Source organism: Oryctolagus cuniculus, chromosome 18, assembly GCF_964237555.1.
Source record: "Oryctolagus cuniculus chromosome 18, mOryCun1.1, whole genome shotgun sequence".
Taxonomy (NCBI): domain Eukaryota; kingdom Metazoa; phylum Chordata; class Mammalia; order Lagomorpha; family Leporidae; genus Oryctolagus; species Oryctolagus cuniculus.
In genome coordinates, this window is record NC_091449.1 from 21,130,076 (window position 1) to 21,157,976 (window position 27,901).

General features: G+C 46.0%; 1 protein-coding gene across 2 annotated transcripts in view; it reads right to left on the bottom strand.

The window, feature by feature from the left end:
- The window catches only part of CEP89 (centrosomal protein 89), an 80,459-nt gene that overhangs the window by 19,929 nt on the left and 32,629 nt on the right, over positions 1 to 27,901 (bottom strand). For both annotated transcript variants that reach the window (XM_008257267.4, XM_070062014.1), the window contains exons 6-12: positions 23,304 to 23,522; positions 20,642 to 20,784; positions 18,340 to 18,390; positions 18,091 to 18,174; positions 14,349 to 14,452; positions 9,911 to 10,026; positions 5,360 to 5,540 (exon numbers count right to left, since the gene is read on the bottom strand). In XM_008257267.4, coding sequence (XP_008255489.1) covers positions 5,360 to 5,540; positions 9,911 to 10,026; positions 14,349 to 14,452; positions 18,091 to 18,174; positions 18,340 to 18,390; positions 20,642 to 20,784; positions 23,304 to 23,522 — 898 coding nt within the window. The remainder of the gene's footprint in view (positions 1 to 5,359; positions 5,541 to 9,910; positions 10,027 to 14,348; positions 14,453 to 18,090; positions 18,175 to 18,339; positions 18,391 to 20,641; positions 20,785 to 23,303; positions 23,523 to 27,901) is intronic.

Here is a 27,901-nt window from a genome sequence, read left to right on the forward strand (position 1 = left end):
GACATTGCTGGACAGACCCTCCTTTGCTGGCGGTAACCTAACCTTCTTTCTCTGCCAGTTTTTGCTTGTATCTTTGTAGATGTTGTACTTATTTACATCCTATACCTTTCAGAAAAGAAATCTGAGATAGCTCAAGTTTTTAGATGGTTTTAACTGCCAGGGGAAAAAATCCTGCTGCCAAAACAAAGTTCATTTCAAAATAATGTCAATATAAGCACATGTTTTTACATATATTTTTAAAGTTTTTAGATTATATTTATTTCCATTTTGTACGAAAGGCAGAGAGACAAAGAATGCTCCATTTGCTGATTTGCTCTACAAATGCCCTACAATAGCCAGAACTGGGCCAGGCTAAAGCAAGGAGCCAGGAACTCCTTCTAGGTCTCCCATGTGAGTGGCAGGGAACCCAAGTATTGGAACTCACCTACTGCCTCCTCCCAGGGTATGCACAGGCAAAGAGCTAGATCAGGAAAGGAGGTGGGACTCAAACCAGGCACTCTGACATGGCGTGAAGGCATTCCAAGCAGCGTCTTAACCACTGCACCAAATACCTAATCTTATAAACACATGGAAACAAAGGAGACGCTTGTTTCATTGAACACCAGCTTGGGTGTTGTCAAATTTGCATAGATGGGATTAGGACTGAGTTAGACCAGGTTAAGTTGCTGTATGCTGTGCCAGTATCTCCTATTGGAGTGCTGGTTTGAGTCCTGGCTGCTCTGTTTCTGATCTAGCGCTCTGCTAATATGCCTGGGAAAGCAGTGAAAGACGGTCCAAGTACTCAGGGCCCTGCCACCCATATGGAGTACCAGGCTCTTGGCTAAAGCCTGGCCCAGCTCCAGCCATTGCAACTACTTGGGGAGTAAACCAGTGGATGGAAGATCTTTCTCTGTGTCTCTCCCTTTCTCTGTCACTCTGCCTTTCAAATAAATAAATAAATCTTTAAAAACAATTTTTGCATGGATGGCACAGGAGCTGCATACTTGTCATATATAGCAGCAATTCATACTGATAAATTATTATGTTAGTTTATTAACATAACTCCAAAGCATGTAAAATTCAGAATTCAGGACTGTCCAGTGGTTAAGACACCATTAAAATGCCCACATCCCCTATCAGAGTGCCTGGGTCCAGCGCCTGACTCTACCTTACTGCTAATGTGCACCGTGGGAAGCAGCAGGTGAGGGCTCTAGCACCTGGGTTCCTGGCACCCACATGGAAGATCCTGGCTTCTAGCTTTGGTCTCCAGTCAACATTTGTGGAGTGAACCAACAGATTGGAACTCTGTTTCTCTCTCTCTCTCTCTCATACACATACACACACACACACACACACACACACACTCACTCTCTGAATCCAGAATTCAAGACAGGAGTTGTGGCACGATGGGTTAAGTTACCGCTTAGAACACCCAAATCCCATACTGGAGTGCCTGGTTTGAGTCCTGCATCCAGTTCCAATCCAGCTTCCTGATAATGTGCACCCTGGGAGGTAACAGATATTAGTTTAAGTACTTGAGTGCCTGCTACCTATATGGGAGACCCACATGGAGTTCTTGGCTGCTGGCTTTGGCCTGGCCCAGTCCTAGTTGTTGTGGTCACTGGAGCACTTTGATAAGGGCCCCTGGATTTCTTCTTCTTTCATTTTTTTAAGATTTATTTATTTATTTGAAAGGCAGAGTTATGGAGAGGCAGAGAGAGTGAGAGAGAAAGACAGAGATAGGTCTTCCATCCGCTGGCTCACTGCTCAAATGGCTGCAGCAGCCAGAGCTGGGCCAATTTCAAGCCAGGAGCCTAGAGCTTCTTCCTGGTCTTCTACATGGGAACAGTGGTCCAAGTACTTGGACCATCTTCTTCTGCTTTCCCTGGCACATTAGCAGGGAGCTGGATCAGAATTGGAGCAGTCGGGACTTGAACCGGCACTCATATGGGATGCCAGCACTGTAGGTGGCAGCTTTACCCGCTATATCACAGAACTGGCCCCTTTAGGTTGGTTTTTAATCATTATTTTCTCTATATGAGTTTAGAAATTATAGTAGTCTTCCCCTTATCCAGTTTTGCTTTCTGAGGTTTCACTTACCCATGGTCAATTACCAAATGGAAAATTCTAGAAATAAACAATTCTAGGGTAGGTGTTTAGCTGGTGTTTGAGTCAGGGCACTCATGTCCCACATCAGACAGTGGCAGGTTTCAATGCCCACCTCTGTTTCCTGACTCCAGCTCCCTCCTAAGACCTTGGGAGGCAGAGGGGACAGCTCAAGTGACTGAGTGCCTGCCACCCACGTGGGAGACCTGAAAGCACTCCTGGCTTCTGGCTTTGGCCAAGTTCAGCCCTGGACACTGCAGGCATTCAAGAGGGTAAGCCAATGATGGGAGCTCTTTCGTCTTTTTTTTTTTTTTTTTTTTTTTTTTTTAAGGGTGTATTTACTTTTTTGAAAATCAGAGTTACAGAGAGAGAGAACTTCCATCTGCTGGTTTACTTCCCAAATGGCCACAATGTCCAGAATAGGGCCAGTCTGAAGTCAGGAGCCAAGAGCTTCTTCTGGGTCTCCCACGTGGGTGCAGGGGCCATCCACTGCTGCTTTCCCAGGCACATTAGCAGGGAGCTGCATCAAAAGTAGAGCAGCCGGGACACAAACCGGCTCCCAAATGGGATGCTGTCACTGCAGACAGTAGCTTAACCTGCTGTGCCACAGTGCTGGCACTGGGAGCTCTCTATCTTCATTTTTTTTTTTTCCAAAAAAGAAATAAACAATAGTTTTAAATAACTTTTATTACAGCATGTTATAATTGTTCTATTTTATTACTATCATTGTTAAATGCCCACAATGGTTAGGGCTAGGCCAGCCTGAAGCTGGAAGCTAGGAAGACAATCCAGGCCTCCCGTGTGTGTAGCAGGACCCTACCTACTTGAGCCAGCACCACTGCCTCCCAGGTTCTGCACTGGCAGGAAGCTGGGGCAAGGAGCAGGGGCTGGGACTGGTGCTGGGATTCAAACCCAAGCACTCTGCTAGGGGCGCTGCTGGGCCCAACGCCTGCCTCTTCAAAGTCTTTTCTCTGGTGATGAAGTCTTAGGTGTTTTGTTTGCTTTCCAGCACTCTGAAGCTAACACTCAGTAGCTGCAGTATCCCCTGCTGACCGTTGCACAGCCTGTTGCACTGCAGCCCTTGGAGGGAATGCACTTCCTGCAGTCTCACTGACATGCCTGCCTGTGTGCCTGCTGGGCCAGCACTGTCCCTGTACTGCCGTCTGTCTTCAGCTAGGGAGATTCTCAGCCTCACATCTCTGGCCAGTCCTTCTGATTCAACGGGCCCTTACAACACTCACTGCCTCTGACCTACTGACCATTCCAAGTCATTCTGTGGTTATTTGCTTCTGGCCTTTTTTAGCTCACAAATTCACGCCTCATCTATATCTAACCTATGGTTAAGCCCATTTATTCTGAATTTTGGTGATTGCATTTTTCAGTTCTAAAAACTATGTATTCAAGTGATTTTCCTCTGCCAAAGAGAATCTCATGTGACATATTCAATGGCTGCATTTTATACCATGCTATGGCTACATCCTTCCATTTGACCAGTTCTGTTACTAGATGTCGATGAGTGTTCTTCAAAATGTTCACAGAAATGCACATTATGAAAAAACTGCATATGGATTTTTTAAAAGATTTGTTATTTAAAAGGTTTTGTGTGTGTGTATGTGTGTGTGTATTATGTGAGGGAGGGAGAGAGGGAGAGAAAGAAAGAGGGAGAGAGGGGCCGGCGCCGTGGCTTACTTGGTTAATCCTCTGCCTGCAGCGCCGGCATCCCATATGGGCGCCGGGTTCTAGTCCCCGTTGCTCCTCTTCCTGCCAGCTCTCTGCTGTGGCCCAGGAGTGCAGTGGAGGATGGCCCAAGTGCTTGGGTCCTGCACCCGCATGGGAGACCAGGAGGAAGCACCTGGCTCCTGGCTTCGGATTGGCACAGCGCCGGCCATAGCGGCCATTTGGGTAGTAAACGAACGGAAGGAAGACCTTTCTCTCTGTCTCTCTCTCACTGTCTGTAACTCTGTCAAATTAAAAAAAAAAAATTAAAAAAAAAAAAAAAAAAAAAGAGGGAGAGGAGAGAGAGAGAGCAAGAGACAGAGAAAGGTAGAGTTCATCCATCATCTGGTTCACTCCCCAAATGGCACCAAGAACTCCATCTGGTTCTTCCACCTGGGTATCAGGAGCCCAAGCACTGGGGCGCTGCTTTCCCAGATGCATTATCAGGGAGCTGGATGTGAAGTGGAGCAACTAGGACTCAAAACAGCACTCTGATATGGGATGCCAAAATTGTAGACAGCTTTGCCACATTGCTGGCCCCTGCACACGGATTTAAAATTGTTCATACCAAAATAAACTTTTTTTTTTTTTTTTTTGACAGGCAGAGTGGACAGTGAGAGAGAGAGAGACAGAGAGAAAGGTCTTCCTTTACCGTTGGTTCACCCTCCAATGGCTGCTGCGGCCGACGTGCTGTGGCTGGTGCACCGCGCTGATCCGAAGGCAGGAGCCAGGGGCTTCTCCTGGTCTCCCATGCGGGTGCAGGGCCCAAGGACTTGGGCCATCCTCCACTGCACTTCCAGGCCACAGCAGAGAGCTGGCCTGGAAGAGGGGCAACCGGGACAGAATCCGGCGCCCCGACCAGGACTAGAAACTGGTGTGCCGGCGCTGCAGGCGGAGGATTAGCCTATTGAGCTGCAGTGCCGGCCAATAAACTTGTTTTTAATTCCATTTTTCCATGAACTTTTTTTTTAAGGGCTCTTGTTGTTTTCTAGGTCTACTACCTTATTTATTTATTTATTTATTTATTCTTATTTTAATTTCTGCTGAAATGCAGAGATACAGAAGGAGAGAGATCTTCCATGTGCTGGTTTACTCCTTAAATGCCTGCAACAGCCAGGGCTAGCCAGGCTGAAGCCAAGGGTCTAAAACTCAACCCAGGGCTGCCTCCCAGGGTCTGCATTAAGAGGAAGCTGATTGAAAACACAATTGCCAGGACCTGAACCAGGTACTCTGACATGGAATGTGGGTGCCTCAAGTGGCGACTTAACCACTGTGTCAAACACCTACCCTAAGTTTCACTACTTTAAATTATCTTTGATTCTAAAACTAATAAAGGCAGAGACAGCAGGAGGGAAAAACACACATACCAAGAGCAGACTGAAGCTCTCTAGGACATCCAGGTTCTCCATTGGTAAAATAGTACCATTCTCACCCACGGACACCAGTGCTGGGATAGGTTTTTAAAAAACTCAGAAAAAGACCAAGCAACCTCTCTCCACTCTGCTTATAACAATACACACAGTGACTCATTAATACAGGCAGAGACTTAAATCCTTACCTCTTTAATTTATTTACAATCAGTGTATGAACTTCTGCGTTGATTGTGCCCTCCAGGTGTGTTTTGAGTTCCTGGCACTGAGCTTGTAAAATTTCCACCTGCTCCTTAGTGGCACAGAGCTCCTTTTCCTGGGTCTGTGTTGTAGTTTCCAGCAGCGTCAGTTTTTCAGTCAGCTTAGAGACTGAAAAGCAAAGAGAAGGATGCAGACTTACATGGAAGGGCTAGTGATATACTTATACCAATGCAACTCGGCTTATCAAATGTCCTCTTCAAAACTCTTTTGGAGAGTTACACATTAATACTAAGAGCCTGGCTCATGGAAATGACTGTGTTTATATTAAGCATTCACTAAATACACAGTCATGGGTTCTACATCCAGGGACTCGACTGATCAGAGATCAAAAATATCTGGAAAAAGAAATTATGCCTCTACTGAACATGCACAGCTTTATTTTTATTTATTTCATTTATTTGAATGGCAGAGAGATAGTGAGAGAAACAAAGATCTCCTATCCACTGGCTCACTTCTCAAACGCCTACAACAGCCAGGGACGGGCAAGGCCAAAGCCAGGAGCTGGAAAACCAACCCAGGTCTCCCAAATGGACAACAGAGATTCAGTCACTTTGCCTGTTGCCTCCCCTGCACACCAGCTGGAAGCTGGAATCAAGATCAGATCCAGGACTCAAGCCTAGACACTCTGATATGGGATGTGGGCATTGCAAGAAGCATCTTAACTGCTATACCAAATGCCCACCCAACGGATTTTTCTTGTCATTATTCCCTTTAAAAATATAGTATAACAACTATTTACACAGTCTTCATATTTCACTGGGTACTGTAAGTAACCAGAGATGATTTAAGGTATGGGGAGGGTATATGTAGTTCTATGCACATCCAGTACCAGTTCTACAAGAGACAGGAGCATCTGAGGATCTTGGTTTCCATTGAGGGTGGCAGGGAGGAAGGGGAGTTGTTAAGGAATCAGTCCCTAAGCACATTAAGTACATTTTTATACTAGGGCTCACTATAATATTTATAAGATATGATTCCAGTCTCCAAAGAACTGACTTTCCAAAGACTGATGCCTTAAACCACATACAGATATGGAAGCACTTATCACGATACCACTAAAACTGCAAGGTTTTCAAGATTTTCAAGGACATAACACACGGCCAAACTCAGAACCAAATTTATTCCTCTTCTGTTTTTCATGTCTTATGTCCTGTATTTAAAGGAAGACATGCAATGGGCATTTGGTGCAGTGGTTAAGTTGCCACTTGGGACACCCACAACCCCATATCGAAGTGCCGGGGTTCGAGACTTGGCTCCTCTGCTTCCAGTCCAGCTTCCTCCTAATGTATATCCTGGGGAGACAGATTTTGGCTCAAGTACTTGACTCCCATGTGGGAGACCTGGCTGGAACTCCGAGTTCCTAGCACTTGAGGAATGAACCAGAGGATGGAAGAGCTCTCTCCATCTGTCTCTCACATTCATTCAAAATAAAATGAAGAAAGGTAAATCATAAATATTTTTATCCTACATGACAAGGCAGTATGTAATAAGACATTCTCTGAGGCCGGCGCCGCGGCTCACTAGGCTAATCCTCCGCCTGCGGCGCCGGCACACCAGGTTCTAGTCCCGGTCGGGGCGCCGGATTCTGTCCCGGTTGCCCCTCTTCCAGGCCAGCTCTCTGCTATGGCCCGGGAGTGCAGTGGAGGATGGCCCAGGTGCTTGGGCCCTGCACCCCATGGGAGACCAGGAGAAGCACCTGGCTCCTGCCATTGGATCAGTGCGGTGCGCCGGCTGCAGCGCGCAGGCCTCGGCAGTCATTGGAGGGTGAACCAACTGCAAAGGAAGACCTTTCTCCCTGTCTCTCTCTCTCACTGTCCACTCTGCCTGTCAAAAAAAAAAAAAAGGCATTCTCTGGGCATGCTTACACTAGCACTTCGGAATGCTACAGCATAGAACTTTACATCTTTCTACTCAATGGAGACATGTAATTGATTAAAATGAACAGCTGCTTCCAGGGAAAACAACATTGGATTGCTGTTTGAATCACATAAGCCTGTCCCATGTAACTGGAAGAATCATTATATCCATTCAGATCTGTTATATTTGGGAAAATTAAGTTCAGCATATAAATAAGTAATTTCCCCATCATCTCTAATCCTGAAAACAAAGACAGGAGGCTCAACAACTTGTCCTCCAGCCCCAAGAACACCAAGTGCTACAGTTTGGATGTGCTTTGTTGCTTGGAGGTTTTTGTGCTGGAAGCTCGGTCCCCAGTGTAGTGGTTCTGGGAGGTAGTGGAATCTTTCAGTGGGACTTGGTGGAAGGTGGTTAGGTCACAAGGGGCATGTCCTTGGAAGAGATTAATGTAGTTCTCTCCAGGCCCTGGTTAGTTCCTGCAAGAGTCAGTTGTCAGTTGTCACTGGCTCTCACATACACATTCCCACCGTTGTGATGGCATTAGCCATGGGGTTCCCACCAGAGGCTAAACCAGTGGGACAGCTAATCCGGGACTTTCAGCCTCCAAAACTGAGTTAAATAAACCTCTTCTCTTTCTTTTTATTATTTATTTGAAAGGTAGAGTAACAGAAAAAAATAGAAAGAGTAGAAAGAGTGAGCCAGCTTCCAAATAAGCCACAACAGCGAGGGCAGGGCCAGGTCAAAGCCAGGAGCCTGGAGCATCATCTCGAGCCATAGCCTACTATCTCCCAGGGTGCACATTCAGCAGTAACCTGGATTAGAAGCAGAGCAGGGACTCAAACTCTGGCACTGTGGGGTCCTAAGCAGCATCTTCAGTGCTGAGCCGAATGCCCACAGCAGCCTCCTTTCTGTATAAAATAACCAGCTTCAGGTATTTTGTTACAGGAGAGAGCATGGAGTAAGAGTAAAGGCAAGTACCCCAAGCTCACGTAGACCTATGGAGAAGCCGTCTGGAGGAAACTCCTGTGGGACTCTTTCTCCAAGTGCTCTCATGTTTAAACGTGGTGTCATTATCAGAAACAGGTGCAATGCTAGCCTGGTAGCTTCAGCAACAGGAAGTATTAGCTTCACAGTGTGGAAGGAGGACTCATTACACACACAGGTGCAGAAAGGAAAACAGGAAGGAGGGGGTTACACTGGCTCATGCAAGGCAGCTGGTAGTTCAGCTTCCTGTCCTGCACTATTCTTTACTGGAAAAGAAAATCAGCAAAGCAACAGAAAAATGCTACTACTCTCTCAGGCTCATAAATTTGGGTTTTCATCAGAGCATAGGAAATAGCTCTTCAAGTGGCCCACTTGGAAGTCCACAGTCACATGCTATGAGGACCCGCTGCCGGGAGGGAAGCACAGGGAAGGTATCTGATGGAGGTCTAATCCCCAGAGATGGAAGCCACAATGTTCCCACCAGTGGAGGAAGGAAGGAAAGAGCACAGAGCCAGTGTTTAGAGTATAAACTGTTCTAATTATTTACTCATTCCACAAATATTTGGAAAGGGATTCTTGTGTTATTTCAAGAATTTTACCTCACATGATTTTTCCCACTTTTCAGGCACTGTTTACTCTAAAACCAGTTCTGTTGAGTCTGTCACCTACAACTGATCACAAAAACACACAGACTGATTAGAGACACGGTGGAGTCTAAGAAAGCAACCATGCATGAAGTGAAATGACCACAAATGTTATAAATAGCTGCATTTCAGTAAAGAACATGTGAAGTGGAGCTGGCGCTATGGTGTAGCGGTGCTGTGGCTGCTCCACTTCTAATCCAGCTCTCTGCTGTGGCCTGGGAAAGCAGTAGAAGATGGCCCAAGTCCTTGGGCCCCTGCACCTGCATGGGAGACCTGGAAGAAGCTCCTGGCTCCAGATCAGCACAGTTCCTGCCATTGTGGCCAATTGGGGAGTGAACCAGCAGATGGAAGACCTCCCCTCCCATTTCCTTCTCTTTCTGTGTAACTCTGACTTTCAAATAAATAAATCTTTAAAAAAAAAAAAAAAAAAAGTGAAGGTGCTCCAAAGGTTCTACTCTGCTGTAAAACATGTTTGAATTCCATGTGTTTTCATAATAGGCATTTTCTATGAACTTCCTGAATATCCGTTGTAGGCATGAATTTCAAATATTTTTTGCACAAAAATAAACAACTTTTAATCCTATTTTCTATGACCTTTTGGGAGTACCTCCATATTCTAAAAAACTTGATTGGGGTGGACACTGTGGTACAGCAGGTGCCACATCCCATATAGGAGCACTTGGTTCAAGTCCCAGCTATTCTGCTTCTGATTCAGCCTTCTGCTAAAGTGCCTGGGGAAGGCAATGGATAATAACTCAAGAACTTAGATCCCTGCCACCCATGTAGGAGACCTGGATGGAGCTGGTATAGCCCCAGCTGTTGTGGACATCTGGGAAGTGAACCAGTGAATGGAAGATACCCCCCCACCATTCTACCTTTCAAATAAATGAATCAATAAATACATTTTCAAAGAAAAAATAACCAAAACATGGTTTCTCCCATTTCCAGTGAGACAACAGTGACATCACACCATCACCACCGGAAAGACCTTACCTTCTTGGCAATGCTCCTCATGGGTGTCTGTGGCTTTCCTTTGCTGGACCTCCAACTGCTCCAGTAATAGCTTGTTTTCCTCTAAAACCAGTTCTGCTTGAGCCTGAAGCTGGTGCCTATAATTGATTGACAAAATCAAACATTGCCAGTGAGGTACTGAATGACTACAGAAACACTGCACAGTCAAAAAGAAAGCAACGGATGTGTTGTAGGTAATGAATGTCTGGCCAGGTTTCAATGTTGAAGACATCACTAGTACAGCAAATCCTGCCATTTACACTTAATAGGAGAAAGAAATGCAACGAAGTTTGGACTATTAATTGTTCCAGTGACTTTTTCCAGATACGATAGTTCAAACATACAAAAATAAAGAGAATAATAAAGTTCCATGTATGCAATACCTAGCTTATACCATCAAATAGCCAATCTTGCTTCATCTGTATAAATCTCTAATCCCCCTCCCACTGAATTATTTTGAAGGCCATATGGAATATTTGTAAAGATCTCAGAATGTTCTCATTTTCTTTAACAATTTTATTTATATGAAAAGCAAAGAGATAGAAAATGTCAGACAGAGAGAGATCTTCCATCCGTTGGTTTACTCCTTAAATGCCGTTAATAGCTGTGGCAGGGCCAGGTCAAAGCCAGGAGGCTGGAACTCAATCCTGGTCTCCCACATGCTGGCAGAGTCCCAAGTGCTTGAGCTATCACCACTGTCTCCCAGAGTGTGTGTTAGCAGGAAGCTGGAATTGGAAAGTCGAGTTGGCACTTAAACCCAGGGACGTGGAATCTCAAGTGGCATCTTTAATTGCTATGCTTAATGCCCCCTCCAAATTTCTCATTTTAGTTAAAAAATACTCATGATCTGTAGTGTATTTGCTGAAAAATGATTATTTTGTTAGAAGGCTTTGAAATGGTTTTTAAAGCTGCAAATACACCCCAGCTTTAATTCTGCTTTCTTTGCAGATGGTGCAATTGAAATTTTGGCCCAACTAAATCTTCTGATTGCAAATTCCAATCAGAATGAGCTGAAGGGACCTTAGAAATCATCTAGTTAAATGTTTACCACTCAAAGTACATAGTAAAACAGTAACCTATCTTGATTTTCCACTTTAACTCAAAAGGTCAGGTAGAAGGAGAATAAAAGTGAGGGTCTGGGGCTGGTGTTTTGGTGCAGAGTTAAGCTGCAGCCTGCAATACTAGCATCCCCTGTGAGTGCTGGTTCAAGTCCTGGCTGCTCCACTTCCAATCCAGCTCCCCGCTAATGCACCTGGGAAAGCAGCTGGAGATGGCTCAAGTAGTTGGGCCCCATGCCACCAATATGGGAAACCTGGATGGAGTTCCAGGCTCTTGGCTTTGGCCTGGCCCAGCCCCGGGCACCATGGCCATTTGGAGAATGAACTAGAGGATGTGAGATCTCTCTCTGTCTCTCCCTCACTCTGCCTTGCAAATAAATAAATACATCCTTAAAAAAAAAAAAAAAAAAAAAAAAAAGGAAGGAAGGAATATCTAGCAATATATAAGCTATAGCAATGACTTCATCCCAATGGTGGCTGTGCACTGGCTGCTTGGTGCTATGGAGGTGTCCCTACTTGCTATCAGCACCCATGGTTGGGTGGAGGGTGCTGCCATGCTCTCCAGGAGGCGAGCTCAACCAAGCTGTTCACTCCAGCTCCTCATTCCTGCCTCAAACAGTGCTCTACTTTGGTCTGTTTTACATTCTGAACTTCCTTAGATGACTTTTCCTTCCTCCCTCTCTCCATCCCTATTATCTCTCCCTTTATTCCATTCTTTTTCATTAAAATGTTTAAAATTTATTTGAAAGGCAAAGAGACAGAGATCTTTCACCTGCTGGTTCACTCTCCAAATGCCCACACCAGCCAAGGCTAGACTAAGTTGAAGCCATAAGCTGGGAATTCATCTGGGTCTCACGTGTGGATGGTCGGGACCCAAGTAAACACTTGAGCCATCACCTGCTGCCTCCAAAAGTATTCATTAGCAGGAAGCCGCAATCAGAAGTGGAGATAGGACTGCAATCCAGACACTCCGATATGGGATGTAGGTGTCCCAAGCAGCAGCTTAACCACTGAGCCAAATGCCTGCTCCTTATTTATTTGAAAGGCAGAAATATAGAGAGAAGAAGAGAAGGAGGGAGGTGGATGGGGGAGAGAGAGGGGGAGAGAGGGGGAGAGAGGGGGAGAGAGGGGGAGAGAGGGGGAGAGAGGGGGAGAGAGGGGGAGAGAGGGGGAGAGAGGGGGAGAGGGTTGCCACATCTGTGCAGGAAGAGGAAGCAGCCAGGAGACTCAGGGGAGGAGCTACTGTGGGGGGAGAGGGGGAGAGGGGGAGAGGGGGAGAGGGGGAGAGGGAGGGGGAGAGAAGGAGAGAGGGAGAGAGGGAGAGAGGGAGAGAGGGAGAGAGGGAGAGAGGGAGAGAGGGAGAGAGGGCGAGAGGGAGAGAGGGTTCCCACATCTGTGCAGGAAGAGGAAGCAGCCAGGAGACTCAGGGGAGGAGCTACTCAGGGGAGGGCTTCACATGGTCACCCCACAGCCTATGACCCCTTCCCCCCAGCTAGAGGAAAGCAAATTCAAAGTAAGGGGAAGTTCAGCTAGGGAGGATTGGGAAACAGCAGAGCTGTGGATTGCAAAGTAGGGGATGTCAGGGCCAGTGCTGTGGCACAAGTTAAGCTGATATCTGCAAAGCCAGCATCTCATACAAGCACCGGTTCAAGTTCCGGCTGCTCTACTTCCAATCTAGCTCCCTGCTAATATACTTGGGAAGATGGTCTAAGTGTTTGAGCCCCTGTCATCCACATGGGAGACCTGGATAGAGTTCCAGGCTCCTGGCTTTGGTCTGCTCCAGTCCCAGCCATTGATGCATTTGGGGAGTGAACCAGCTGATGGAAGATCTCTTTCTCTCTGTCTTCCCCTGTCTCTAGCTGTGCCTTTCAAATAAATAAATAAACCTTAAAAGCAAAACAAACAAACAAACAAAAAGAAAGTAGGGGATGTAATTGTTACGTTTAAGGAAAAATAAACAGGTTCATCTATAGTTATAAACAAGGTTAAAGAAAGAATCTGAGGTCATAGGTTCTCACAAAGGCTCTTAGAAAACACAAGAGCCCATCTGACTGAGCTGCTTCCCAAGGAAGGTTTTGGGGGAAGACGTTTTAGGCATCCTGACAGAATCCAAGTTCTACAAAAGTCACAGTGCCACAAGATCCATACCTGTCCAGGCCAGAGTCAAGTGACATACCAGTGACCAGAAAATCAGGGTGAACTGACCTAACAGTGGGACTGCCATTGACTCAACTCCAGATTTCTGGATGTCACATATGGAAAACACTTCATTTTTTCAGTATGTTAAAACCTTTCTAAAAAACTAAATATAGAGCAGGCATTTGATATGGCAGTTAAGACACCACTTGGGACAACCACATGGCATATTTTGGAGTGCCTCTCTCAAGTCTCAGCCTTGCTGTGGATTCTAGCTTCCTGCTGATGCACGCCCTGGGAAGCAACAGTGATGGCTCAGGTAGCTGGGTCACCACCACGTGGGAGATCAGGATTGAGTGCTCAGTTCCTGGCTTTGGCCTGATCCAGTCCTGGCTATTGCAGGGATTTGAGTAGTGAACCAGCGGATAAATGTTTTGTCTTTCAAGTACATGAAATTAATCAGTTTTTAAAACAAAATATAACATACCTATCACAAGTGAATGATTTTCATTTTCTTTGTCTAGCATGAATATGGCCTTTAGACTTGCAAAGACATTTACTTCCTCTGGTTCTATGTAATGGGCATTCGTTGCAGCGGTACTAGCCGTGGGGTCACACACAAAATGGACTGTGGGGATGGCTGGCCTTGAGGAGTTCACCAAGGAGAAGCAGGAGACAGAGAGGACAGATAGACATAGAGTGGCAGGGTCAGGGCCAGGGCTGTGTTTTGGGCTACGCTGGCAACAGACAATGAAGCACTGACTCGGCCCCTCCTGAAGGGAGAGCTACTGTCGGGCAGGGCTGAGGGCAGGACGTGGCACAGATAACAGGACAGAAGAAAGGTGACCTATGTCATCAGGGAACCAGCGGCAGATGGGAGCTGGCTGAGCAGGCCTCATCCTGGGCTTTCTGTCTCAAAGCCCTGGGAGCCACATGAGGGGTCTAAGGTTTGGGGTGGGAAAATCACCCTAGGAAAACCCCCAGCTCAGAAAACAGAAATAGAGAGAGTTGCAGTGATTTCAGGTTTGAGAACCTATTTAAAATTCTAAAATTCATCTTCAAAATATAAGTTTAGGATGTCATTATACCTTATTCATTTCACTCTTAAAATAGTCTAACTCACCAAGACCAGACAATGCATTTATGAGTTCAATAATTACATAAAGTTCATTCCTGCTAGCCTTTGTTTTAAATTAGCAAAACACCAGAAACGCAACACCACTTGCCATTCCTCGCAGGACACAGGACTGCTCTTTTTTAACTCCTGGTGCAGCACTTCATTTTCTTTCACCACTTCTTGGACTCGCATCCTAAACATTCTCATTTCCTCCTGAAACAAAAGTTATGTACATTGTAATACACACAACACACATCTATAGTTCTTAGTCCTACTGTGTTCTGTGGCTGAAAACATCAATAACCTTCGAACAAAGTCTCATGGCAGCAATGGCCTTAAACTCTGGACCCCAGCACCACGTGCCTGCTCTCAGGGAGAAAACACAGTAACCACCACAGCCACGTACAAAGGAGAAGAATGCTGGGTCTCAAATAATTCCTAAGGTGACAGCATTTCTATTACAGCCAAATACTTGAAAAATTTATTTATTTATTTGAAAGGCAGAGTCACAGAGAAAGAAGCAGAAAGGGGTTTTTCATACACTGGTTCACTCCCCACATGGCTTCAACAGCCAGGAGCTGGGGGCCTCCTCTAGGTCTTCCACACAGGTACAGGAGCCCAATGACTTGGGCCATCTTCCACTGATTTTCCAGGCCATGGCGGAGAGCTGGATTGGCAGTGGAACAGCAGAGATTCAAACTGGCACCCACATGGGATGCTGGCACTGCAGGTGATGGCTTTACCCACTACATCACAGCACTGGCCCCTTGAAAACTTTAAAGGGGATTTAAAACAGCAGAGTGCCCATAAACACCATAAATCTTCCTTTGTTTAGGGCTGGCATTGTGGTGCAGTGGGCTAAGCCACTCTTGTAACACGAGCATTTGTGTGCTGGTGCGAGTCTCAGTTGCTCTGCTTCTGATTCAGCTTCCTGCTTATCACCTGGAAAAGCAGTGGAAGATGGCCCAGGTGCTTGGGTCCCTGCCACCCATGTGGGAGACCCAGATGGAATTCCAGTCTCCTGGCATTGACCTGACACAGCCCTATCCATTGCAGACATTTGGGGGGTAAACCAGTGGACCGAAGATCTCTCATTCTGTCTCTCCCATTTCTGTCACTCTGCCTTTCAAATAAATAAAATAAATATTTGAAAAAAAAGCTTTTCCTTTGTTTAAGGACATTGGGGGGCTAGTGCTGTGGCATAGTGGGGTAAGCCTCTGCCTGTGGTGCCAGAATCCCATAGGGGCACAGGTTCATGTCCTGGCTGCACCTCTTTCGATCCAGCTCTCTGCTATGGTTCTTGGAAAAGGAGTGGAAGATGGCCCAAGTGCATGGGCCCCTGCACCCATGTGGGAGACCCAGAAGAAGCTCCTGGCTCCTGGCTTCAGATCGATTCAGCTCCAGCTGTTGCAGTCACGTGGGGAGTAAACCAGTAGATGGAAGACCTTTCTCTCTGTCTATCCCTCTGTAATTCTACCTCTCAAATAAATAAAATATTAAAAAGGAATTTGGAAGATAAATTGGAGTTCTTTATATAAAAGTAAGAACTTTCCATCACTAATTAAGCTGTTTGGGTGGAGAAGAGGTTGGTTGGTGCGGGGGCTGGAGGTTCTTATTTTGTTCCACGGCAACCACAAGAAAGCCTCTTCTTTAAAGTCACTACAGCAGATGACAGTGCAAGTGCTTGAGGCCCTGCTGAACACATGGAGACCCAGATGGCGTTCCCAGCTCCAGGTCTCAGCCTGGCCCAACCCCAGCTGTTGTAGCCTTTTGGGGGATAAACCAGTGTGTGGGAGATCGTTCTCTATCTGCCTTTCAGATAAATTAAACATTAAACACAACCACAACAAAGTGGGATTGGGACAGAGCCACGCCTATCGTCTGCACACCGTCCACAGCAGCTTCCAAGCTACAATGGCGGAGCTGAGGACTTGTAAACGGAGGCTGAGTAGCTCACAACGCCTGAAACGTTTATTAACCGTCCTTTTGCAGTGCTGACTTCAACTCAGAAGGAGTACCAAACAGCACTTTTATTATTAGGATGAATTTTTAAGCAGTTAGAAGATTAATTCAGCCTCTTAGAAAATTAAGTATGGAGCGGTATTGAGGCACAGTGGTTAACTTTTCCTTATAAGTTCTTACTTTTATTTTTTTAATTTCAGAGGTCAAGAAATGAGTGTGTGTGTAGAGTTGGAATAGGAGTAGGGAGACAGACAGCTAACATATGCTGATCACTCCCCAGATGCTTGTAATAGCCAGGAGAGAGAGAGAGAGGAAAACAAACAAACAAGACAGAGAGCTCCCATCTGCTGATCACTCCCCAAATGGGCTGGGCTAAAGCTGGGATCTAGGAACACAACCTAGTTCTTCCACATGGGTAGCAGGGAGGTATCACGGCTGCCTCCCAGGGTCTGTTCTGGCAGGAAGCTGGAATCAGGAGGCGGACACAGGAGTCGAACCTAGGTACTCCAGCATGGAATGTGCGTGTCTGAACCGCTAGGTCTTAGGACTCTTTCAGCTCACAATCCTGCAGAAACTACTACACATCCCTCCTTGGATCCTTCCCATTCCAACGGTCCCTAAATGAGGAACCCAGAGGAATGCATCACAGAAAGGTAGGAGCTGCACCTACAACGCCTACACAGGCTTGGTCTCCCGCATAACTGGAATGCGCTCTGCTGCCAGAAGCATTCCCACCAAGCAGAGGGGAAGGAGGCAGAAGAGAACAAAACCCCACTTCCTGGAGTGAGTGTTTAGCCTAACAGTTAAGATGCCTGTGTACCACACTGGAGAAAATTCCTGGCTCCAACTCTGGTTCAGTCTTCCTACTAATGCAGATCATGGGAGACAGCAGTGAAGGCTCAAGTAACTGGGTTCCTGCTACCCACTGTGGAGACCTGGATTGCATTCCTGGCTCCTGGTTTCAACCACATGGCCATTGCAAGCATTTGGGAAGTGAACCAGTGGATGGGAGTACTCCATTTCCATCTCTCAAAAAATAAAACAAGACAGCTCACTCCCCAACCACTTCCAACAGTTCAATACCCGGACTTCCCTGGAATCAGCTCTTCTAGAATTAAGAAGCATCTAAGGGGACAAGCATTTATCACAGTGGTTACAATACTCACATCCCATTTCAGAGTGGCTGGTTCAAGTCTTGGGTTTGCTTCTGAGTCCAGCTTCCTGCTAATGGGTACCCTGGGAGGCAGGTGATGGCTCAAGTACCTGAGTCCCTGCCACCCACATGGGAGACCTGAATTGAGTTTCTAGCGTCCCACACTGTCTTGACCCAGTCCCAGTCATAGGGAGCATTCGGAGAATGAGCCAGGGAATGAGTTCTCTCTCACTCTCATTTTCTTTTTCTCTCTCTCTAAAAGAGAGAGAAAGAAAGAAAAAGAGAAAGAAAAAAAGGAGGGAGGGGAACATCATCTAAGATTGTCCAAATCATCCCAACTGATTACCTTCCCCTGCCTGCCCATTATCTCCCTCTTAATGGTGCTGGTTGCAGCTGCACAGTCCCAGGAGAGAAATGTCTCCCATTGCTGCTTCCTCTGCACTCCAAGGTCCCGGTCCTGCCTGTTCAGGAAACCGCAGCCTCCAATGCAGCCCGACTCGGTCCCTCCCTCCCTCTTTCCATGATCCCTACTCACCCTGCCCCTGCTCTGTCAATCACTCCTTCCCTCCCTTATATCCTAACACACTCCTTCTTCACTTCCTCCTTACTGTCCTTTAACAAGCCTTTAGAGTATCTACCACATGTTGAGCACACCTAGCTCCAACACATTTCCTCCAAATTTGAAACCATCTGACTTCTTATAAACTTTGTCTCTTCTGAGATACTGCCAACCTACCTCAAGGGTGGCATTCAGCTCATCCTTCTCTTTCATTCTGTCCTCATAAGCCAACAACAATGGAGACAGGTACTTTATATCCAACTGAAGAGAATGGAACAAAAGATGATTACTATATTTCTTACACACACACAATCAGCAATTTAAAAAAAAAAGGCAAGAAAATACACTTATTTTGGAACAGTGTTTAATAGCCATGCATATATAGTCCAGAAAATATGAGGATGAAAATGAATAACGTTTACTTACCAACCAGGGTGGTATAGGGCCCTTTGATGGGAGGCCTTCAATAGTTAAACTCTAAGAAGGAAGCACACATTGAAGACAAATTAAGCTAAACCTCCTCTGAAATGTCAGGTCTTACATATTAATCTACAATAGGCATCATCCACCTAAACAGGTAAAAAAAAAATCTTTGGCTGCAATGTTTGAGAGTAATTTATAAATACAAGGCCCCCTTTCCTCTAAATAGTATATATTTCCTAAGAACAAAACTTTTCACTTACTTCACCACAGTGTCATCATAAAATCAAGAAACATTGCTATAACACTGTTTTCTAACCTAGGGGACTATCTTCCAACTCACATCTATTTCTCCCCTAACATCCTGGAGCTGTGGCACACAGGATTAGGCTGCCGCTCGAGACACCAGCATTCCACATCCTGCAGTGCTTGTTACTCAGCTTCTAATACAGCTTCTTACTAATGTGTCTGGGAAGGTAACAGATGACAGCCCAGGTACTAGGGTCCCCACCACCCAGGAGGGAGACCACAGTGGAGATCCTGGATCTTGACTTCCACCTGGCCCAGACCTGGCTGTTACGGCCACTTGGGGAGTAAACCAGCAGATGACGATTTCTCTCTCTTGCTCTCACTTTGCTCTTACTTTCAAATAAGTAATTTAATAATTGTGGGGAAAAAAAGAATCCACACTGGTTACACGTAGCTGTCCAGTCTTTTTTATCTTTTAAAATCTGAAACACATCTAGTAACATTTTCTGGAATGCTGCACTTTTTGAGTGTATGGTGAGTGTCCGGATTTTGTAATCTTCCTTTAAACGGTGCTGGCTTACTTTCCTCTGTGCAGGCACTTAAGTTACTAGTGGATGGGCTTGATGAATTGGAGGCTTGCTTTCTCCTCTGGTTATGGCGGTCTGGGTGATCTCTGCTGAAAGGCTAGGTTAGCCATACTACTGAAGTGTGGCCCTTCTGGGCTCCTTGCTCAACGGCACAGCATTCAACAAGGGCTCCATGACGTGGCTGGTCAGCACGCACAGGCCTCCCAGTGCCACGGGAGCTCCCAGCTCCCTGCTTGTTTTCTGCCCAGCCTCAGAGTTTCAACCTAAACATGTATCAGTTAGTATTTAACAAACACCTCCAAGCAATCTCATGTGGGTTTCTACACTTCTCTCGCCAGAGCTCCTTTCTGGTAGCCTAGCCCTGCACATTCTAGTCTCCTCAGCCTCTCCGAGTCTATCCCGTGAACCAGCAAGAGCGCTGTGCCACTTGGGTTCACTGCCTCTGTGCAGACAGCAGAGGTGAGCACAGGCTCACCTATGCCCCTGCTCCCGGGAACCGCAGCCCAGGGCTGCCCGCAGCATGAGGTCTGCCTAGTGCTTCAGTTGTTTATAGCAGGAGGGCAAATCTCACAAGCAAGCAATGGCCCTGACAGGATACTTCCTTGTTGAACAAAAACTTTCCAATGAGTTCACCTTAATATCTACCTCATCACTCATGCATTCAGTCAACATTGTAAACTCATTAAGTCCTTGCAGACATTGTGAAACAATCCTTGTTAAGGATTTTATGGACTAATTACAGAGAAAAGTCTTCCAACATACATGATCATAAACCACAGGAAATTGTACGGGGTAGAAAGCTATCAATCCCTTAAGACCAACACAACAAACAAACAACAACAACAACAACAACAAACAACCCTGCTTAGTTTAAGAGAGATATCACTTCCAGCTGTAGTGATCAGGGAAGACTCTCAAAGAGAATGTGGCTTTGCACAGGGCAGAAAAGGAGTGCCTGGGGTGGGTAGGCCGTCCCTGGGCCTGCTTGCACGGCCCCCCCCATAGCCCTGCAGAACGCTCGGACCTGGGAAGTCTGTTCCCTAAGAACAGGGCCTGAGGTCCTGGTTCTCTTGTATTCCTCACAGCATCTGAGCAGCTTGCTCAGTAAGTCTGTGCAATTGAATTCTGCAGTCATCCCCAAAAAGTAAGAACTCATTTGTTTGTTTTCTGAGTTTGTGCACTGACCAGCACCAACTGTAACCTTGAGAACAGGACTGAGCACGGAGCAGCGGACAGACTTTTCGTCCGTTATACGTTTCTACATCAGCCCACTGTTTCATATGGAGTGTCTACTGGGTGTGTGTGGGAAAGGGAGGCAGGCAACAGAATGATCCACACAAACACTGTGCTTTGGATGCATCTTTTTTATACCAAATTATAATAAACAAGAATGTCTGAGTTGAGAATCAATTCATCAGTAAGGGCTAAAAGAAAATCTGAGAAGCTTGGTTTTTCATAATTGGAAACATTACCTCTTCCTTGGACAAATGCCTAAATTTTGTTTGATATCGACTCAGTTCTACATTCAAACGATGGATGGTCATTTTCAACCCGTCATTTTCATCCACCAATTCTTGAGCTTGTTTCCTTAGATAAAGTAATTCAGGTTCAGCAACTACCGAAAAAAATAAAGTTAATATTATAAGAAATTTATGAAAATTTTGTATAATTGCTAATCATTATAGGCTTGTATAGGCAGTGAAATGTGTGTGATAAATAGTTACTAACATTGAATAGTTAATTGTTTTTAAAGTTTTTACATGTATAACAATGTAAAATAAAATTTTAAATTGAAAAGAAATAGCCATTGTTTCACATGATAGAAAAACATATGCATTGGGGATCAGCACTGTGGTGTAGCAGATAAAGCAGCTGCCTGCAGTGCCGGCATCCCACATGGGTGACGCTTCGAGGCAGGCTGTTCCACTTCCGATCCAGCTCTCTGCTATGGCCTGAGAAAGCAGAAGATGGCCCAAGTCCTTGGGGCCCTGCACCCATGTAGGAGACCCAGAAGAAACTCCTGGCTCCTGGCTTCAGATCCGTTCAGCTCTGGCCATTGCAGCCATTTGGGGAGCAAGCCAAAGGATGGAAGATTTCTCTCTACCTCTGCCTCTCTGTAATTCTGCCTTTAAAATAAATAAATAAATCTTAAAAAAAAAAAAAAAAAAAAGGAAGAAGAAGAAAAGAAAGAAAGAAAAATATTTGCCTCGAAAAATCACAGGCTGGCGTTGTGGCGTAGTGGGTAAAGCTGCTGCCCGCAGTGCCAGGATCCTATACGGGCACTGGTTCATGTCCTGGCTGCTCCACTTCCCATCCAGCTCTCTGCGATGGCCTGGGAAAGCAGTGGAGAATGGCCCAAGTCCTTGGGCCCCTGCACCTGTGTGGGAGACCAGGAGGAAGCTCCTGGCTCCTGGCTCTGGATGGGCACAGCTCCGGCCATTGCAGCCATTTGGGGAGTGAACCAGTGGATGGAAGACCTCTCTCTCTGCCTCTGCCTCTCTGTGACTCTATCTTTCAAATAAATGAGTCTTCAAAAATAAAATCATATAGGGCAGGCACCGCGGCTCAATAGGCTAATCCTCCGCCTTGCAGCGCCGGCACACCGGGTTCTAGTCCTGGTTGGGGCGCTAGATTCTGTCCCGGTTGCCCCTCTTCCAGGCCAGCTCTCTGCTGTGGCCCGGGAGTGCAGTGGAGGATGACCCAAGTCCTTGGGCCCTGCACCCAATGGGAGACCAGGAGAAACACCTGGCTCCTGGCTTTGGATCAGTGTGGTTCGCCAGCCGCAGCACGCCGGCCACAGCGGCCATTGGAGGGTGAACCAACAGTAAAGGAAGACCCTTCTCTCTGTCTCTCTCTCTCACTGTCCACTCTACCTGTCAAAAAATAAAATAAAATAAAATCACATAAAATCACATAAAATGGAAATTTTAGAACTTATAATCTTCCCAAATAATAGCAATGTCCTATTAGAAAAAATAATAGTAAACAGATTCCACAGGGTAACAGCACAAATAACAGTAGGTATCTAGAAATAAATGTGCCTAAGACAAGAAAGATGCAGGGTCTACATGAAGAAAACTTGGGTCATAATATTAGTCTTACAGAAATATTAAAAAAATTGGTGAATATTTTATATAAGCTTAGAGTTAAAAAATGATTTAACACCAAGGTATAAAGTAACAAAAGAAAAAATCCTATAGATTTAGTTGTATTATCATTAAACTAATAAAATATTACATATGTTGACAAATGACTAAAATCTTCAGTATATAAAAAGTTCCCACAAATCAATAAGAAAAACCTGAAGTATATAAATTTAAGGGTAGAAAATTTATGAAACAGAAAGAAAATGTCCTGTAAGGATATGAAAAAAATTCAAACTCATCAATAATAAAAGAAATACAAACTAAAATATAATTTCTCTTTGTGCTTATCAAATTAGCAAGGAAAATGCTGGTTAGTATGTGGTAAAAGAGACACTTTTATATGATGCTCACAGGGATAAAAACTGACATGAGATATATGTAAGACATTATGCTGGGAAGGGCATTTAGAACAGCAGTTAACACGCCACTTGGGATGCCTGCATCCCATATCAGAGTTTCTGGTTCAAGTCCTAGCTCCTCTGCTTCCAACCTAGCTTCCTGCTAATATGCACCTGGGAGGCAGGCATGGGTTAAGTTAACATGATGGGTTAAGTATTTGGGTCCCTGCCACCCCTGCCACCCACACGGGAGACCCAGATTGTGTTCTGGAGGCTCCTGGCTTCATCCTGGTTCAGCCCCAGCCTATGGTATGGGCATTTGGCAAGTGAACCAATGGATAGAAGATTTCTCTGTGTGTCTCTTTCTCACTTTACAGTAAAATTATTAAAATAAAATTTTTTTTAAATGTTTAAAAGGTGCTATGCCAAGCATCAAGTTCCAAGAGAAGTATCAGCATTTCTTTAGCTAAACAATAGTAATGACATAGCAGATGAAACCAAAATTCAAAAAGCAGAATATTAACGAAAGAATCTTCAACAGCACATATAAAATAACAATATGTACAACATACAATGTCAACGCTGCAATACTAAAAGGAGTGAAGTTTTATGTATTCCTTAGGAATGAAAGAACCGTGCACCTGGCCCACCTTCCTGAGAGGACGCCTTCTCAGCTTCCTTCAGCTTACAGGTGTCGTCTTCCAGTCTCTTGCATTTTAAATGCAGTTCTCTCATCGCTTCTTTCATTACATGTAGTTCAAGGGTAAGTTCTTGATTTTTATTGTTCAGGAGCAAATTTTCTTCGTTTAATTCCTTGAACTTTTCTCGGGCTTTTTTTTCACATATTTGACGTGCTCTACCAGTTATATCTGAGATGATATGAGAGAAAGCTTTAACATATTAATTGACACTTATACCTCTACATCATAATCTCCTAAGGCTTCATTACACAAACCATGTGAGCATCTACTTCCTATCAGGCCTGGTGCTGTGGTCTTCTATCCCTGGAAAGGGAATGGCTGCCCAGGAAAAGGCATCTGCATGGCTAGCACACATGCAGGATCCCAGAGCAGGGAGGGTGCTGAGGCCGCACTGCCACGGGAGAGGCAAGGTCCTACACAGGTGCAGGCTGGCAGGCAGGCAGGCAGCTGGTGGAAGCATGTGCACCACGCTCCTTTACTACACTGTAGGAGCTAGCCCCTGGGGCACGCTGCTGTGCTTGCACACCTTAGCCGGCCTTGTGATGACCGCAACTTTATGGGTGGAAAGTGGGGCCAGTTAGGCTGCCAGGTGGGTAGTGTCCTTCTGAGGGTGAGAGGGAGGTCGGAATGGAAGGGTGAGACTCAATATGGTGTCACTATGGCTTGCTGTCACAGGCAGAGGTGTGAGAACTGGAAGAATGGATTGCAATGAGACCCAACTGAGAGGCTTCAAGGGTCAACACTGGAGTGGAGACAGAGAGGAAAGGAAGTATGACAGAAGGTCAGCAGATAACGCCTGACAGGGCTCAGGACTAGGTTGGTGTGGGAAGCAAAGGGGGAGCAATTCAAGAATGACCACTGTCAAGATAAAAATTATAGGAAGGGGCCAGCGCTGTGGTGTAGCAGGTAAAGCCGTGCCTGCAGTGCCAGCATCCCATACAGGTGCCAGTTCAAGTCCCAGCTGCTCCACTTCTGGTCTAGTTCTCTGCTTCGGCCTGGGAAAGCAGAAGATGGCCCAAGTCTTTGGGCCCCTGCACCTGCACGGGAAGAGCCAGAGGAAGCTCCTGGCTGCTGGCTTCAGATCAGCGCAGCTCCAGCCACTACAGCCAACTGGGGAGTAATCCAGCGATGAAAGACTTCCCTCTGCTTCTCCTTCTCTCTCTAACTCTTTCAAATAAATAAATGAATCTTTTAAAAAAATTATAGGAGGCCACTGTTTTGGACTAAGCTCCTAGAGTATGAGCAGACTAAACATGAAAGTGGGGTTTCAACTGAGCAAGCTGTTATCTGACCTCAGGGAGGAGAAAGAGACAATAACCAGATTTCTCAAACAGGCCTGACAATCTCTAATCCTTATGAAAACAGCCCGACCTTAACTAATCAGTTAACTTTCCTATTGTTCTGTCTCCCTGGCCCTGCCTTCCAAGGACAGTAACTTACAATTGTTTCTGCTTTCTTCAGTCCTCTTCTGTCCATAAAGCCAAACTCTTCTGCTCAGCTCACTGGAACCCTCATTCTATTTTTTTACACTTGATCTTAGCCAAAAGGCCGAGAAGCACTCTATTTTTTTAGAATGAAGTACTGCCCCATTCTCCAATCATTAATACAGCCACTTAGGATTTTTAGTTAAAGGTGTTGTAATTTGGTCCTTTGACACTGACCCTGACAAGGAACACAAAGTGAAGGAGAAGAGTGGGGAGGGAAGGGAGAGGGGCAGGTGACTCGGGTTACGATGTGGGCCCAGAGCTCCAAGGACAACCTCAGCTGGAGAGAGTGAGGAGCTGTCAGCACCAGAAGAGAAACAGAGTCAGAAAGGATTTGAAGAAGGAATTGATGCTATTGCACACCCTGGAAGGCAGCTGCTGATGGCCTAAGTACTTGGGTCCCCACCATCCACTTGGGAGACCCAGATTGAGTTTTGGGCTCCTGACTTTAGCCTGGCTCCACCCCAGCTCTTGTTGGTGTTTGGGAAGTCAACTATCTCTCTCTGCCTTTCAAATAAATTAAAAAAAAAAAAAATAAGAGGCCAGCGCTATGGCACAGTGGGTTAAACTGCCACCTGCAGTGCTGACATCCCATACGCAAGTGAGTTTGAGTCCCAGCTGTTCTATTTCCAATCCAGCTCCCTGCTAATGCACCTGGGAAAGCAGCAGAGGATGGCACAAGTACTTGGGCCCCTGCACCCAGGTGGGAGTCTTGGATGAAGTTCCTGGCCTGGCTCCTGGCTATGGCCTGGCCATGCTCTGGCCACTGGGGCCATTTGGGGAGTGAACCAAAGATGGAAGACTTCTCTCCCTGACTCTGCCTCTCTCTCTGTGTAACTCTGCCTTTCAAATAAATAAATCCTTTAAAAAATTTTTAAAGAAGGAATAGCAATAAAAGTTGGAGGACAACAGAGATAGGTATTCTATGGAGAGACACTCATTCTAAATATGGGGTAAAATAGCTAGTTGAGTGGGAGGTCACAAACCACATGGCCCTGCCCTCTGCAATTCTATCCTATTTGTCTGTCAGACCATTTCCAAGGATACCCTATTTTAATCTGGGACCTGAGGAAGGGCTGCCATGTAAAAATGTATATTAAGCTCCACGTGGAATTTCAGGGAGGTGTCATAAACTCCCAGGTGATGACACTACCTCATAAAAGAAGGCACTGGAACGTGCTTGCTCTCTTCCAAAGAGAGAAGGTGTTGAGGGTGTCCCTCCTTCTCTACTTCCTTTCCCTCATCCCTTTCTATCTTTGGCCCACTCTAACTATGCCTGTGTGTGTGTTTGCTTTCTTACCTTCTGAATAAACTTTATCACCTTGTGCACTATATATGTGCCTGTGCTTGAAATACTTTTTAAGTAAAAGGTAAGGACCTAGATTAATAAAATTAAACCCTACTTCTCCCACATCAAAAGGAGGGCACAGCTCCCAGTAGAGGTAGAGGCAGATGTCCCATGAACAGACAAGAGTGGGAGAGCTGGGAGCTTCAGAGAGCCTCTCCTGACACAGCACACATATACCCAATCCCTAGAACATGAAAGGAGAGGCTAAGAAATGGGTAATCCCACAGCTACACTGGACACAAGAACGGCACCACAAGGAATTCCAGAGGGAAAACAGAGGAGATTAGATTGAAGACAAAGCCATGGCCTACAAATTATAAGAGGTGAGTCACAAAAAGGGGAGGGGGTTGCAGGGATACACCTTGACCTGGTAGGAGCAGTGACACTACACAGCCTGCAAAGAGCTGAGGCAGGGCTAGTTACAGCACAAGAGCAGAAGTAGCAAGGGAATCACCTCCCTGGGCCAGGCAGCACCAGTAAAATGTGCGCCCCTCCCCAGGCAGGACATTCAGAATCTGAGGTCAGAGATGCAAGGTAGGTCAGGGGTCTGCAGCAGCCCAGGAGGAAGAGAGGGACCCCACATCACCTGGCTGATTGCACATCCTGCCCCTGCCTGTCAGTCACAGGAGACAAGCTGTACACCAGGCAGTCTGGCTGGTCTCCCCTCTCCAAGCAGCCTGTAGTGGACACACAACATCCTAGACAGGCCTCTAGGGACCAGCATGTGCCTACACCACAAAGCATCAAGTAACTGAGCCAAGAGATGCACCAAAGTCAAACAAGAAAGGAAAGAGGGGCTGCAGCCCAGACAGTAACACCGGAATGAGTGTAGTAGGATTCTCAGAGATGCAAGGCAGTATCGCACCAGAGTCAACATTCTGATTAATAACATAAATTCAAGTCATGGGCTAGACAGCAGAATACCTGTAACGTAGAATGGACCTAACCTATGGACCAGAAGCCAGAGTTCTGGCAGTCTCCCAGAGTACGGCCCTGAAGATGTTGAGACAGAGGGTGAAAATCACTCCAATCTGACCTGGAGGATGAACAGTGAGGGTATAGACAGGGTTTGGGTTTGTCTCTCAAAGGCTCATGTGACAGAGACAGAGGCGTGTCCCCCAGTGTGATCATATGAAAAGGTGGTGGGGCCTTTAAGCGGTGACGGGGCCGGGGGGAGGCGGGGGGCTGTAGTCTTGCAAGCGATCTAGAGAATTCTTACAGGAGCCCCAGTGAGTTCCTGCGAGAGCGAGCTGTTACAGACAGAAGAGTGAGCCTGACCGCAGAAGCCCTCTCTGATGTCCTGTTTCACCGTGTGATTCCTCTCACACACGTCCCCCGCTCCCACCCCCTCACATGCTGCCTGCCACATAGCCCTGACCAGAGGTTGAACAAAGCAGGCCACTTGACTTTAGACTGTTATCCTCCAAAACTATGAGCTAAATCAGCCTCTTTGCTTTATATGTGATCCAGGCTCAGGTATTCTGTTATAGCAACAGACTCAGACTGGGATTTTCAGATTGGTGATATGAAACACAACAGCCAAACACTGCAAAAATCCACTGTGGAAGATACTAAAGTGCTCCAAATTACACCCAGAGTGTACCCCAGAAAGGACCTCAACACCTCTCCCTTGGCCTTCAGTCCCTGAGCAGAGCCCTTGTTTGTGCCACTCATCCCTAGGGGATACACACACACACACACACACACACACACAC